Source organism: Mastigoproctus giganteus, chromosome 14, assembly GCF_048544385.1.
Source record: "Mastigoproctus giganteus isolate SK-2022 chromosome 14, ASM4854438v1, whole genome shotgun sequence".
Lineage (NCBI taxonomy): Eukaryota > Metazoa > Arthropoda > Arachnida > Uropygi > Thelyphonidae > Mastigoproctus > Mastigoproctus giganteus.
Genome location: NC_143588.1, coordinates 51651501 through 51668369, shown reverse-complemented (window position 1 = coordinate 51668369; position 16869 = coordinate 51651501). Strand labels below are relative to the sequence as shown.

The 16869-nt window shown below is 37.2% G+C and overlaps 1 protein-coding gene across 1 annotated transcript in view; it reads left to right on the top strand.

Annotated features, from left to right (window-relative positions):
- tou (bromodomain adjacent to zinc finger domain 2B toutatis) overlaps positions 1-16869 on the top strand; it is a 914913-nt gene that overhangs the window by 463608 nt on the left and 434436 nt on the right. Inside the window, 1 exon segment of the mRNA XM_090388865.1 lies at positions 3638-3753. Coding sequence (XP_090244991.1) covers positions 3638-3753 — 116 coding nt within the window.

Sequence of the window (16869 nt, the reverse complement as noted above, 5' to 3'; positions counted from 1 at the left end):
TGAATATCCCCACCCCCCTTCTCTCTCTCTCTCTCTCTCTCTCTCTCTCGTAAGGCTGTCCAGTGTGGCACACTTTTGCACCATGATGCCCACTAGTAAGGTCAGGTTGCATCTGTGAAACAGTAACTACCTTTTCTGGAAATGTGCATTTGGAAGAAATTTTAGGATCTAGCAGTCGGAAATTAATCATTCTGAAATGTGTTTAGCATTTAAATTTCTTCCTTTCTTTGTCTGTACAATTAAAATTACGTTCTATTCATATTCTATTATGTTCACAATTCAAAGATAAGCTAACCAGTAACCAGAGTGGCCATCCTTTTCTTGCAGTGTGCTGCATAATCACATTGAAAGTTAAAGGGGCATGTCTATAAGCTATTGGAATCTTCCCCCCACACACCACTGCTGATCTGTGCCACCAAATGTGTTTGCTGAGTACATAAAAGGCCCATGGTCTTATCGATGATCTATCGAACATTATCCTGTAATGATAGGGAGGTCATAGTCCCAGATCCTTTAAGGCGATTGTAAGACCACATTGGAATAGTTTGTTCAAGTATGGAGACCTCATCCGAAAAAACACATTGTTTCTTGAAAGGGCCTGAAGACAAGCAACTGGAATGGCAAGATCGGCAAAAGGACAGCTGTACGAGGAAAGATTGTGATTATGTGAGCTGCAGAGCGTGGCAACCAGGAACCTCAGAGGCCACCTGATTGAGGTTTATAAGACACTGGGAGAGATTAATAAAATGAATGAAGGTGGAATTTTCACTCTTATAGAGAATTCTAGAACTAGGGGCCATAAATTGAAATTACTGGGTTTAAGGTTTAGAATTAGATAGTAGGAAGTTTTCTTTCAGAGAGTGATTGATTATTGCAACAAGTTGCTCTCTCAGGTAGTTCAGGCTGACTGTGTGAATAAATTCAGAGGTCAACTGGATAGTTAGCATATAATTTGTATTTTCTTATCTTCTTGTTTATTTTTATTTTATTATTTTATTTATTTTTTTGGCAGTGCAGGAAAAGCCTGTCTTTCTTGCACTATATGGCAAGTACTATTACTACATAGACTGAGTAGGTAGAAGAAGGGGAAGGATTAGTTGCTTTTTCATATATTGAGGGTAAGACGGAGTTAATGGTAATTCCCAGTAATCCTTTCTAGAATTTTTCTTGGTGCAGTATAACCATAGTCGTTTTTGTGCCAATAAAATCAACCAGTCCTCTATAGAATGAAGTTGGGTTTACTGCTTTCCCTCTGCACGCACAGGGGGGAAAAAAAAAAAAAAGACTAGTTCTGGTGAGACAAGTAAAACCTCACTTGGAAGTGCTAAGCAGTAACTGGCAGTGGCCAACTGGTTCCTGCATTGTGTGCCACAAAGGGTCCATCAAGTATCCATAAGTCACCAGAATTAATACCACCCACCATCACACATACAACTGACCTGCACCACTAAATGTAGATGATAATAGACCCTAGATACTTTTCGTACTGAGACCTTGGTATTCTATATATTAAAATGCACCTGAATAATTTTTGTTTTTAGAGAAATTCAGAAGTATTTCTATAAATTTGGTGTTGGAGTTACTTGTATTTACACTTCCCTATTCCATTGCTAATTTGCTTGCAGTACAATGGTTTGACGATGTTAATGATTTTGCTAATGGAAAATGACAAAGAAAGGATTTATCTTAGAAATCTGTATTTAAAAACTAGTTCTAGAATTTTATTTTAGTTCCCTATTTTTCATATGGCATTCACAATTTTATAAGCCCTAGGCACATTGCTTAAAGTGCCTGATGGAAATGAATAGTTCGTCCTTACAAAATCAGTGTTATTAGGAGCTCACTAATGCGTTGTGTGTATTAAATTAATGGTAAAAAGATGTAAATACAAACTGTGTGTGTTCCTGTGTTTAAATCTGATTTTAATTTTTTTGAAATTACACTGAAATATAAACCTTTTATTGATTTTTGATTTCCCCCTCCCATTTATTATTTATTTATCCCCCACCCCCACCTTAGTAGGTGTTGATACTAACGAAATGGTGCGGGGTTGACTTGTTTGGGCCATAAGACATGAGAATTTTTGGCTCCATTTTTCACGGAAAAAGTGCATCTTATTAACTGGAAAACATGCTATGATATGTTTTTCTTGCATTGGACCCTAAAGAATACACATAAATTTTCAAGCATGTATCAAGTAACACTTCAGGGTACACTAAAAATCTTTCATCAAGCTCTGCAGTCTCTTATATGTAATGTCAAGTGATTTTAGATTTTTAGTAGATCACAGCACAAAAATAGATTTAAAAATCATAAGAAGAAGAAATAGCAAGCACTTATATCAGCAAATGCTATATTTTAACGTACCAATTCTGAAATTCAATGAACTTATACCAAAATAGATATAAATAACTTTTTTTAACAACATTTTTTTAAAGATTTCTTCTGATTTGCAATTTGTTGTTATCATGTGCGTGTGTGCATGTGCCCTTTAACATTCTGATTTGGTTTTTGAAATAATTTCATGAAGAGTCTTCAAGCCCACCTGGGCACAGACATGGTTAAGAAACCCGCTATGACTACTGTTATTACAACCCAGTGCGTCCTATCCTATAGCCAGTCTGCAATTCATCTTGGGACCTTAGATGCTCTGACTTATACAGGCAGGACTGGGATCTTTCTAAAATCCAAAGAAATTATTTCCTCCTACTTTCAGCATGGTGATTTTGCAAAAAGGGCTAATCAGGTTAGTTTAATGTGATTTTTTACACAAAACCATGCTGTCTATGGGAGTATCATTTGCTATCTATATTCATCTTTATTTCATTATTGATTGACACACCATGATTTTCCTCACTGCACCGAACTGCATAACACTCAGATTGATTGGTTTGTAGATAGTCCCCCTACCACCTTGCCTTTAGAGCTTCTTTTAGAACTTAGATATTTAGTGAGACCTTGGGCTTTTAATGTGCTTAGAACACTTCATATGCTGAAGCGTCCTCTGGTGGAAATATCATGCCTTCCAAGTGGAATTTTCAAGTCATGATATTATACATTAGTTCCATGTGACCTTATTTAATTCTGTGCACACTATTCTGGTGAATGGTAATAAGTTTTACTGATCATACTTTGTTTAATTTTTAGATAATTGAGTGCAGTCATTAATCTTGTAATGGTGACATTTGAGGGCCATTTCTTTTTTATTTATTTATATATTTTTTCGTTCATAATGATAGAATTTTGCACTATAAAGAGATATTTTGTACTGCATTCCTGCTTCTTATTTACTGGAAGCCAATTTTGATGGAAATTCCTCATACACGTGACTGATTTCATTGTGCATCATACACACTGTCTCTCAGTATGCATTACTCTCCATCAGAGTTACATTTGCGGAATAAATATTCACTGCTATTTGATTTATCATGGAAATTGTAACAACGAACGGTAGATTTAACTTTTCAGTTTTTATCTTGATGCACTTTTTTGCTTGAAATAAATTATTACATGTTGCAGTATTAAATTTAATGATTTAAAAAATTTTGAATTTGAGCAACATAAAAACTTTCTATTAATTCTTTCTGCTTGTTTTTTATGCCACGTGTCTGAATTTCAAAAATAAACTTTCTCTTAGCTGAAGAAGCCCGGAGGCAGAAGGAACATCAGCGTCTTGTTAAACAACAGGAGCGGTTTGAACGATTAGAACAGCTTAGAATTGAAAGGGAAATGAGAACACAACAGATGCTTGAAGTAAGATTTTTTTTTTGTAAGCTTAATAATCTTTATTCTTTTCACATGAATATAATTGTTAATTTTATAACAATTTATGGGTATTCTGTTGTTGCAAAAGTGCTATCTGGATCTGTTAGTGTGAGAAAGCAGATTACAACCTGCTCTGTTTTTATGATGGGTATGTATTTTTAGAAAATACAATGTAAATTGAAATAAATTAAATTGGATTTTTCCATTCAAATAATTGGCATAAACAGAGGATGTGTTCCTGTGAGATACTGTCTATGTGTAATTTGAAGTATTATCATTTGCCATGCGATAGGTAACTTACCTTAAGTTATAGCTACTGTAACAACTCTTGAATGTGCTGGTTATTCCCACGGGCTGTAATATTGAACTTGTGTTTTGCAGCAAAAACATAACAAAAACATCAGTTTGATCCTCCAGATTAACTGGATGCCAAGATGTGGATGGTCAAGGTTTTTGTTTTGAAAATTGTAGAATTACTGTCCTAGTTTTTCTCAGGACAGTAATTCTCAATAAGTGTTCCTCATCATAGACACTTACCTTGTGGAGAGTACCAGAATTGTCACTGCTGTGTTTGCAGATTAGCAGCATCACTGGGATGTTGTTCCTACATTCTAGTTTCCAGCTTAACACCATAGGAATCCAATATTTTTTGCCACACACTACGACCTATGGAAATTCATAAAGGAGAGACTGGGATAGCTTTCTTAGAATCATTTGGCTAGTAAGATAACATGCAAGGATCATCTTGTGCTGATACCCTCCATTCTGGTTTAGGGGACAGAATTCCAGCTGATTGAGGTTTAGATAAAGTGCATAGGTAACCACAGTGTTGAACTCTGGGCAAATAATAAATGAACTTCTGAGTGCATTTATTTGCTTGCCGAGAAGTCCAGACACTGAACAATAATAAACTGATATAATCATAGCTGCCTTCTCTTTTGATAATTAGTTGTGTTTTACAATTTCGTGATAAGCCTAGTGTTTGATTTTTAGTCAGAAATCTGTAAGACACACTTGGTTATCAGAACCGCATAGGTGAACAACAAAGTGTTATTCTTAATTATTTCATTATTTAGGTTTCAATTTTAGACCTGCTGGATTTGATGTTAGGTGGCTCTGCTTGTATTTAGCCTAAGTTTAGTGACCATCTTTTGGTACGTGTTTACAACATTTTGCAAATAAAAAAAGTCTGAACTTCATATATCATAAGTTTGGATAGGTAAATGTATGCAAATTTGTTTATTATTTACAGAAAGTATTGAAAAAATAGTAGTTTAAATGACACAATGTTTAATGTGTTTTTTGAATAAAATTTGTCTTTAATGGTTAACATTGTGTATACTCTTCTGCTTGCACCTATTTTAGTTGAAATTTGGTGGCCACTCTTTCTTTAGTTATGTTTTTGACTTTTTTGAATACGAACATAGTTATCTGCATAAATGTGAATGAGTCACTGTATATAAATTGTAACTTTAAATTGCTAGAAACTAAAGAATGTTTAACATGATATGGTTTCTTGTTTTAATAATTTTACCCACTCAATAAAATGGAAATAATATTCTGATATTAAATTGAAACTAAGTATTTCAAGCCTGTGTTGATTGGGAATACAGTTTGTTCAAATTTGAAACAGTTAGTGTTAAATCTCTAAATAAATAAATACCTGAATCTGATACAGATTTAAGAGCTCGGTCATTTTCAGGGAACACCTTGTATTACTTGACTGTTCCATGCAGATGGTTGCTCTCTTCTAAGATTCTTATTTAATGGTTACTTTTCTGAAGAGGATGAAGCTGATGTTTTTGTTGGAGTAATTAGTAATTATGGTAAGTTAGTATGAGACCTAAACAGCTAGTTATTTTCACTTCATTACACAACCCACCACAATAACACAAAAAAGGATTGTATATACAGAGATTTTTGTTGGAGTTTTCAACAGGATATACCATACATCCTCACCTTCCTTGGTATCTCTTCTCTATTGACTATATGGCATGATGGAACTTCTCCTCATACTCTTCACTATCATCACCCAGATTGGGTCTGTTAAAATCCAGGTGAGAGTGTAAGTAATGAAGGTTAATTTATATTGTGCATCCCATTTTATGTAATTTTTTTTTCAATCTAATTAGTAATTATTTTGTGGAAATTTTCATTTTTAAGAAGGCCAAAAAAACCATTCACTACAAGGCAAATTAATTTCCAGGCACGAAACTCAGCATCAATTGTTCTGTCTTCCAGTTATTGCAAAGATGACATCTACTTAACTGCTGGACCAATAAATATGCAAACTTTCACTTTTGCACCTTACAATTTTTAAAAAAATGAATGAAAATATAGTTAAGCTGAACATACATATTTTTAAAAACCTAACACTTGCATGTTTTGCATTTTAATATTCTTTTATTTGCATGTTAGAACCTTTTATTTATTCAGTATTTCATTGTGTGTTGGCCTTCTTTTGGCATTAATTACACACTGTATTTTCATTAGTATACTCAACACTAATTCACTTGGGGTCCTGTTATCCTGGCCAAAATTTGGTGTACTTCTTCATCCCAAAGGTGTTCAGCAGTTTTAAGGTAGAGAATTTGCATGACCACATCTTCACACCCAGACAGTACCATTTCACATCTGGTGTGAAATGATATATTTTCATTATGAAATAGAAATAATGTATTGTTGGGCTGTTACACGCTAAAAAGAATTCTGCAGGGATAAGGAGGTGATTATCCCCTTGTATAAGGCAATGCTCAGGCCACACCTTGAGTACTGTATGCAGGTCTGAAGGCCTCATTTTAAGAAGGATGTAGAGCTGTTCGAACGAGTACAGAGAAGGGCAACAAGATTAGTGAATGGAATAAAGGAGTACTCTTATGAAGAAAGGCTTAAGTTTTGCAAATTACAGTGTCTGGAGACTAGGCACCAGGGAGGTGATCTGATAGAGGTGTATAAAGCCTTGAATGGTTTGAGCATGCTCAATGCTGATGGGATTCTTCCTCTTGCTCAGAATAATCACCTGAGAGGGCATAAATTCAAATTGAGGAAAGACTGTTGTAGGATAGATATGCGGAAGTTTGCCTTTAGCCAGCGGCTGGTTGATTGCTGGAACAAACTTCTATCTGTCATTGTAGAAGGTGATAGCTTAAATAGATTCAAGGCAGAACTTGACAAACATTGGGAGCGAGGGGATGGGTGAAATGAGTTTTTTTTTTGGCTGATGCTATATAAGCTTGCTTTCTTGCATCATGCGCCCTTGCTAATGCTAATGTCACTGTTCCATGCAGAATTCATTATATCAGCAGCGGTTAAGGGCGAAATTATGAGAAACAACCCCAGTTCTGGTCAACCCTTCCCCATCTCTTCTATCATGCAGTATGACTGATGACTTTTCAGGTTATGACGAACATCGTGGCGAGATCCAATCTCCTTACATTTTAAGGGAACAGCTCTAAAACAGTGTTTGCAGGCAGGCCGCTAGGTTGTACACTGGAACGAACCTGTTGGTAACTCTTTGGGAGACTTCAGGATCAGCTAGTCTTGCTACCTCTACTCTGCAAGATAGTGACTGGAGAGAGTCTGGGTAGTGTGTATGGGGGGGGTCGGGTCCAAGGCCACGTTATGTCAATGATCTGGGTATATGGGGGGGGGGGGTCCAAGGCCACGTTATGTCAAGGATCTGGGTATATTCTTACCATGTGTAAGCCATATCCAAAAATTTCTTTACTTCAAACAGGCCCTCCCCACCCCCTCACTTTTTCTTACTATTGAATACACCATGAATTGTCAAACTAATAGAGTAAGCTTATCTGCGAAAAGATTTAAACCACCCAAACACTTCCTAAGTTCATTTCACAAATATACCTGGTCTCAGTTTTAATCTCAACGAAGTCCATTCCCACTTGCAGTCTGCCAAATCCCATGTATCTTTTCTGACAGAGTTATCAGTTATCAGTTGATTCAACTACTGCTCATCTCAGTTGCCCAAATTATTCGCTGTATGATTCCTTTTGCCTCAAAGGTGTTACTTGTGCATATGTCTGTTCCGATATTCCCTGTCAGAGACTTGGTAATTTGGAATCTCCTCTTTTGGATCTTCTTTGGCTTAAAATATCTCTAACTCATTCTGTCAAATTTATCTGTTGTCTTTATCATTCTCCCAACTCCACTAATCACTTGAAGATCTTTGACTTCCTCTATTGCAACCTGACTTTCTCCAGTCCAACTTTCCTAATAGTTTGGTAATTTTTCTTGGTGATTTTAATGTTCACAATTCCAGCTGGCTTCTGTTTTCTACTCACACCGACCCACCTGTCAAGGTCTAAGGATTTTGCAATTACTAATGACCTCGCACAGATTTTTCATTTAGCTACCGGAATACCGAACAATCATAACCATACAACCAACACGCTTGATCTTTTTCTTACAAACAACCCTTCTAAGTACACGGTTGAAGTGAGTGGTCCTTTAGGCATCTCAGATCACAATTTGGTGATTGTTTCTTCTCCAGTGGAGCCTCTATCTCATGGATACATCCAACCTCGTATTGTTTGGCATTACAAGAAAGGAAAATGGGATGACCTGCGAGATTTCTTTTTTTCTTTTCCTTGGTGGGATTACTGTTTCAAAACTTCTGATGTCAACGTTTGCTTAAATAGTGTCAATGAAATTATTCTTGTAAGAATGGAATCCTTTATTCCACACTCCACTTTAAAATCTTGTCATTTATCTAAACCTTGGTTTTGCAATAAATGTGCTAAATCTGTTCAAGAGAAGAATGTTGCATATCATAATTGGCATGTTTCCAATTCTCCAGTTTCATTTTCTGCATATACTAAAGCTCACAACAATTGTAAAGGAGTTATTAATCAATCCAGACTAGATTTTAAACAGGCCAAGAGTAGAAAACTTGCTTCTTGCCCTAATGGTAGCTGAGCATTCTGGTCTCTTGTGAAAGCTGTTGGCCGCAACTTTTGCCTATCTCTGCGCCAACCTCTGTTAAAACCAGATGGTTTTGTTGTCACTTCAGCCAAGGATAAAGCTGACCTGCTAGCATCCCATTTTTTTCCAGCTCGTGTATTAATGATCTTGGTAAAACACCTCCCACCCTTCCCAACACGCTCCATTCAATGCCTCCTGTGGTCTTCCGTCAAAACAATGTCAGAAGGATTTTGACGAATCTTGATGCTAAGTAAACTCCGGGTCCTTTTGGTGTTTCTCCGCTTGTTCTCAAAACCTGTGCTCCTGAACTTACTCCTGTTCTTTGCCGCCTTTTTTCACTTTCTTATTCCAAAGGTGTTTTTCCTTCTGCTTGGAAATTTGCTCATATTCAGCCAGTTACTAAAAAGGTGGCAGATCACTCCTATCCAGTTATTGTCCCATTACAGTTACTTCTACTATTTCTAAAATAATGGAAAAATCAATTAACTGTCAACTCTTAAACTACCTAGTAACCTTCTGTCTGATCAAGGATCGCCAGTATGGATTCTGTCAGTGTCGATCCACTGGTGATATTCTGGCTTATATTACCCATTTATGGGCATATTCAATGGGAAATTTCTGTGAAACACTAGCATTTGCTCATGACATCTCAAAGGCTTTTGATTGTGTTTGGCATAAAGTTCTTCTAAACAAGCTCCCATCATATGGTTTCCCATTTGTTTTTTGTAATTGGTTATACAGTTTTCTCTTGGATCGCTCACTGAGGGTGATGGTAGATAGCTCTCTGTCTTCTAACTTCTCCACTAATCTTGGTGTCCCCCAAGGTTCAGTTCTTTTCCCCACTCTTTTCCCCTTGTATATTAATGACTGTCTTCCATTGACTGGAAATCCTATCCATAGTTTTGCCGATGATAGCACATTGCATTCCACTTTCCATTTTGAAAAATCTTGCCCTTCTCAATGAGCTTCAACTTTTCGAATATCTGCTACCAATTCCTTAAATGCCAATCTCCAGGTAATTCTCCATTGAGGCAAAGACAACTTAGTTGATTTCAATCCTTCTAAAACTCAGTCTTGTCTTATTTCTTGCAAAAAGGAGTCTTCTGCTCGTGGGCTTATCTTTGGTGACACTCCGATTTCTAAGCAAAATGATATATCTCTTTTGGGGATTACCCTGACTTCCAATCTCCCTTGGCACAAGCACATTACAAACATTGCTTCCTCTGCATCAAAAAAACTTTTGTCTTTTGCTCTCGGTATTACTTTTCTTCCTCTTATTTATTCAGAAAGAATTTTGAATAAATAAAATTTTTTATTGGACTAATTATTACAGTAAAGGTCTGAAAATCCGGACCACTCGAGAATCCGGACTTTTTAGCATTAGCATTAGTAGAGGCATTTGATGCAAGAAAGCAAACTTATGCAGCATCAGCCAAAAAAAAAAAAAAAAAACCACTCCCACTTCACCCCTCTGTGTGTGCGCACGTACATACGTGAGTGTCACAGATGCCCCCGACAAGAAGAGAGTTCGCGGTCACCATTTTGAAATGAGCAATCAAACTGAGGCAAAACTATAATTTTTGGCCTACTCTTTTTATTTAACATATATAGCATACATATTTTCATGCCTATAATTATGGCTCCTAGAAATAATTTAAGAAACTTGAAATATTTAAGAAAATATTTCAAGTTTCATACTGTTTTAATGGAAACATACAATATCGAAAACCCTACAATTTATGATATAAAAAGGGCAAAGAATAAAATTCTAGAATTCACAATCTCATCTGAACCTTCGGCCCAAATTAGAGTATCTCGATAAATTGTTGTACAAATGGTTTTTGTTAAAACAATCGGAAGATATGGTCCCATTCTTATTGCCAAAGCAAGGTCTTTTAAGGAGGAAATGAACATTGAATCAGAGTGAGTGGTGGAATGCTTAGGAATTTCAAGACTCATTATGGTATTAGACAGTTAGATATTGCTGGAGAAAGACAGTCAGCTGAAACACAAGCAGTAATAAAATATAGTGCAACATTTTGGAAAAATTGGATCTGACTATGACCTTACGGCCGATCAAATTTATAATGCTGATGAAACAGCAGATTACTCGAAGTGTTTGCCCATAAAAACTTTGGCTGGAAACCATGAATGAAATGCAACAGGGTTTAAGCTTAATGAGGAAAGAGTAACAGTTCTTATGTGTGCTAATGCTTCAGGTCAGCATAAAATTAAGCTTTTGGCGATTGGTAAATTTCAGCGCCCACGGGCCTTTAAAGGAATTGTGCAGTTACCTGTGACCTATAAAGCCCAAAGGAATGGTTGGATGGACAAAGATATATTTCACAATTGGTTTGTGCCTGATTTTGTTCATCAGTTTGTCAGAACTTGAGAAAATTGGGGAAGCCTGCAAATACAAAGTGCCTTTTACTTCTTGACAACTGTAGGACCCATCCGCATGAATCAAAATTAGTGTCTGATTGTGGAAATATTTTTATGTTACTTGCCACAAAACGGAATACCATTAATTCAACCCATTGATCAAGGAGACATTAGGAACTTTAAATATCACTATAAAAATGATTTTATGACAAAAATGATGCATGAGAATGTCGACCCTTCGGAATTTCAACGCAGTTTTACAATCAAATATGCAACATTTTCACTCGCGATTGCATGGAATGCAGTCAAGCCTGTAACTCTTAAGAGCGTGGCGAAAGTTATGGCTGAAGGTTAGTTTGAATATCTACAATCTGATCAAAATTAAGATTTTGAAGGATTTCACATAAAACTGAAGTCATCTGAAGTGAAAGAATTGATGGAAACTGTTAATTTTTTTACGGAAGACAACCCTCTACTCAAACTTAATGCTGATCACAATAGAAGAGTGAATACGCATTGAAGATGATGTTGAAGTTCCAGCGACTTTCACTGATCAAGAAATTATTCAAAGTGTTAATTCCTGATAAGATAGAATAGAATTATTCAGAAGAATCTGGTAAAGACAACGACAAAGTTGAAGAAGAAAAGATATCTTGGGCTACTGAAGAAAAGTCCGTTGCAACAGTTATTAAATTTATAGAACAGTACCATAGCCTCAGTCATCAGGACATCATGCATGCGCACATGGTGCATAATAATTTTATCACAAAAAAATTACAAAGTCATAAACAAGATGATATATGAAAGTGTTTAAAGAAAGCAATAGAAGTGTCAAGCAGTGCAGCAGATAGAGCAGAAGCTGGAAGTGTTCCATCCACAAGCAGTGCAACAGAAATCCCGGGGGGGAAAAAAAAGAATAACATTTGTTTGTTTTTCGAACTTTGAATTTTATATGAAAATGTTTCATTAATAAACTAAAACAAATAATTTTTATAAAATATGTATCTTTTGCTTTCATTTATATACTACATTTTTCTTTCACATTGTTAATTTTTAAACACGATTTAAAGTATTACATACATTTTTTTTTTTTTTTTTTTTTTTGTGCTGAAAATTTTTGTTTACATCTTAGTTAGGTGTTGACTTTATTATTTTTTTTAAAACTGCTCGTTTTGATAAATGAAGCATGCTTTATTTGCTAATGAATAAACTGTCAAAATTTTCCTGGTCATCTCTTCTTTATTCCATTTAAATTTGAATTTTAAAGTACTGACTGAGAATCTGTAAAACCTGAAAGTACAGATCAACCCAGACCCCGAGCAGGCCGGATTTTCAGATTTTTACTGTATTATTGGATTATATCCGCGATTCCCAACCTTTTTTGACTCGCTAACCCATTTCAACTTAATATATTTATTGCAGACCCCCTTTCAATGTAATATATATATATATCGCAAACCACTGGCGTTTGTCTCACACGACTGATCGGTGCGATACATATTGGCCCGTTTGCCCCCCCTCCCCCCACACACAAACACTAACATCCTGTCGTGCATGCTCGCTATATAAGGGTGTGTGATGCAAGCCACAACTAAATATAAATTTTGAACCGAACCACATAAATTAATATTAAACTGTTTTATAATTTTTACAGAAATATACATATGTAAATCTAACCAGTGATATTCATGACAGCTAATGGGGGGGGAATCACAAGGTTCCCCCATTAGCCGCTATTGTACTTGGTGTATTGAAGCTTATGCCAAAACAGGCCATTTGTATGTGGTGTGTTGGGTGTGATGTATTCTGTTGTTGTATTGTCGGCCACTACCTGGCTCTTAGCAGGTGGGAAGCAACAACACCTGATCACTATGTCTCACTGCCCATCCCCGCCACATGGAGGCGGCCAGGATCTACTATCATCTTGCTGATCCCTACCAGGGTATAACCCCAGCATAGATCAAATTTAGTGTATGAAAGGAAAATTGGATACAGTGGGAATGGTATGGTAGGGGAAGTAAAATAAAGAAAAGTGGATGATCAAACAGGTGGATCTACTGACGAAATGGAAGTTACTGAGTGGAAAATTACACATCTTTCAGGAGAAAATTTCCTTGAGAAATCCCATCCCGACATGGGAACAGCAGCATTCGAAGATCTTCTTGAGCAGCCAGAATCATAGGAAAAAACATCCCACAACCATTTCCAGTGAGGATCAGCAAGTTAAAGTTATCTCCATGGTCCCATCCTCTTGAGAGATTGAAGAAAGAGGTTGATGTACTACATTAGACCAGAATTAGCAAGGTAATTTCCTCTTCCTGGTACATCCTTTTGAAGAAATACAAAAGAAAGTTGATGGTCTTCAACAAACCAAAACTGATACAGAGTACAGTTTAGTCGTGAGTCCATCAGTCACAGGTCCAGCAATGACACAGCACTGAGTTTAAGATGTGTCACATAAATGTCAAGTTTAAACTCTTTATTCAGTGAATCAGTTTTCATCCAGTGAGCAACTCCACCAATAAAATCCCAGGATAATAGTTAGGAACTTCACATCCCAAGAAATGAATACCTTATATACAAACATACAAGTAAATTAACACAGTTTATTCAAACAAGTTTTCAGTGCAGGTGAAATTTTAAAATGCCAACGAATAATTTTACCTGATGATACAACATAACAGAGATCTATGGCATAACAACCAAGTAAATTTCCGTCTAGCCATCAATCACTTCTACTTAACAGAATAAAACATGTCAGTCACTAGTCAGTCAACCTGAAGAGACGATCTAAGGTCCATTCTTTTTTGGAAAATGTGCATAGCAAAGTTGAATTCCTTAAAAGCATCTAAAGTTTGAATCAACAGTGCCTTATTTTCACTAGAAAAGACGCCTGTGATTAACTTCAGTTCATTTCTAAAATTGCTATATAGATGCCAGTCCACAAGAATGTGATCTACATCTTCCTCGAGCCCATAAATACAGAAATAAAAATAAAATAAATTTTCTGTTTATACTCTGGGATCACCCAACTCTCAGAGGAGTTCGCAAGATAGACAGAATACAAGAAACAGCACCCTATTGCAGTCGTGGACTTGAACCACGGTCACTCAAGGCATAAGTACTTATGCTCCCGCACGCATGACCATTCTGCTACAGCGGCCATAATGGAGTAGGAGACAATCCTAGGTTGTAGAGTTTGCTATTCAAACTCCCATGCCGACCGGGCTAGCCGAGTGGGTAAAGTACCTGCCCGGCAACCCAAAGGTCGCGGGTTCGATTCCCGCCTCGGGCTTGGATCAAAGTACTGCAAAAACCTTGGGAGGTGCAATATGGCCACAGCAGCTGATGCGCCAACAACTACCAAATCAAAAAAAAAAAAAAAAATCAAACTCCCATGTCCAGTCAGTACATAAGAACCATATAGACCAGGGAAAAACCAAAGGAAATCCTCATTTTTGAATTCCACGACAGTAGGAATGAATTCTCTTGTTGCCTTACCAAGCACAGAAGTGTTCCAGTCATCTTGCAATTTTTTAACAAAATTGGATCAAAGACATTTCAGCTCTGTAGAAATTGAAGCATTTAAATCAAGTCGTATATTATTGAGAAAAGTAGAATATCCCTTTTTTTAAGTTATATTTCAAGTACCTGTATTGTACTTCACAATGAATAGCCAACCTTCCTGTTAAAACTTGAAGTGCCACAATTGAGGTCCTGCAGGTCCTAGTTATCGTGAGAAGAGCTGCCTGTTATGCTTATAGGAGTTGCTTTATGATAGCTGTCTTCATGGCTCTATATCCCCAAGCACCAGCGCCATAAGCAAGGATGGAAAGGAAGATGCAGTTTTAATATAAACGTAGCATGTGGCCTTTGAAGCCACACTCTTTTCTGGTATCTTGCTGTAGTCTGGATAGGAGTGACTTGCATTTTTCTTTGATAAATTTTGTCTGTGGGATGAAGCTCAACTAGTCATCTAGCCTAATTCCCAGATATTTGGTACTAGAAGTATATTTAATTGTTGCTCAAAGGCAGATTGCCCGTTATCCAATCTGCCTTTGAGCAACATCTGCGAGGTTTTTCTGGTAGATACCTGTAACATATTAGCATTAGTAGAGGCATTTGATGCAAGAAAGCAAGCTTATGCAGCATCAGCCAAAAAAAAAAAAAAAAACCCCACTTCCACTTCACCCCTCTGTTCGTTCAAGATACCTGTCCAGCTGAGCCTTAAACCTATTTAGGCTATCAACCTCCACGACAAGGGATGGAAGTCTGTTCCACCAACCAACCACCCGCTGGCTAAAGGCAAATTTCCGCACGTCTATCCTACATCTGTCTTTCCTCAATTTGAATTTATGCCCTCTCAGGTGATTATTCTGAGCTAGAGGAAGAATTCCATCAGCATTGAGCATTCTCAAACCATTCAAGGCTTTATACACCCCTATCAGATCACCTCGCTGGTGCCTAGTCTCCAGACACTAATTTGCAAAACAAGCCTTTCTTCGTAAGAGCACCCCTTTGTTCCGTTCACTAATCTTGTTGCCCTTCTCTGTACTCGTTCCAGCAGCTCTACATCCTTCTTGAAATGAGGCCTCCAGACCTGTATACAGTACTCTAGGTGTGGCCTGACCATTGCCTTATACAAGGGAATAATCACCTCCTTATCCCTGCTGGAAAAATTCCTGTATATCATTGACAATACTCCATGAGCTACTCTTGCAGCCCGTCTACACTGCTCAGAGAACTTCATATCTACCTGCACAACCACCCCCAAGTCCCTTTCATTCTCTACCACTGTCAGTGTAGTACCACAGAGTTGATACCTTGCTCTGGGGTTGCTGTTTCCCATGTGTAGTACTTTACATTTGTCAATGTTAAACTTCATTTGCCACCTCTCAGCCCATCTGCTCAACCTTTCCAGATCCTGTTGCAGCAGCATAGTGTCAGTAGTGTCCTTGACAACCCTGCCAACCTTTGTATCGTCTGCAAACTTGGACATTAAGCTTGATATACCATCATCAATATCATTTATAAATACAGAAAACAATAATGGACCCAACACTGAGCCCTGAGGGACTCCACTAATAACATTAGTCCACGATGAGCAGTGTCCATTGATTACCACTCTCTGTCTTCTCCCCCTCAACCACCCCTTTATCCATAGCAGCAATTTGCCTCCAATGTCACACTGCTCCAATTTGTGTAGCAGTCTTCCATTTATCAAAAAGCCTTTCTAAGATCCAAGTATATAATATCAAAGCTATTCCCTGCATCCAGTTCTTTTGTGACTGCATCATAGTATCCAATCAAATTGGTCAGGCAAGACTTCCCCTTAACAAAACCATGCTGTGTCCGAGCTATAACTGAAGTCTTGTCTAAATGATCCTGCAGTGCTTCTTTAACCAGTGCCTCCATTAATTTTCCTGGAACAGAAGTTAAGCTCACAGGTCTATAATTACTTGTGTCAGCCTTTGATCCTTCTTTATGAATTGGGGTCACATTTGCACATTTCCAGTCTATGGGTACCTCCCCTGAGTCCAAGGAAGCTCTGATAATTATGGCTAATGGTTTGCTTACTTCCTTTGCTGCCTCCTTTAATATAACTGGATAGATCCCATCCACCCCAGGTGCCTTTCTTGTGTTTATCTTCAACAATTTCTCCTCCACTTTACTCCCAGTTATTTCAAGATTCTGTAGCTTACTGCTAGAGTTGAATACACCTCTGGCATTCCCCTCGCTGAATAACTCCTCATGTGTGAATGTCGATGCAAAATATTCATT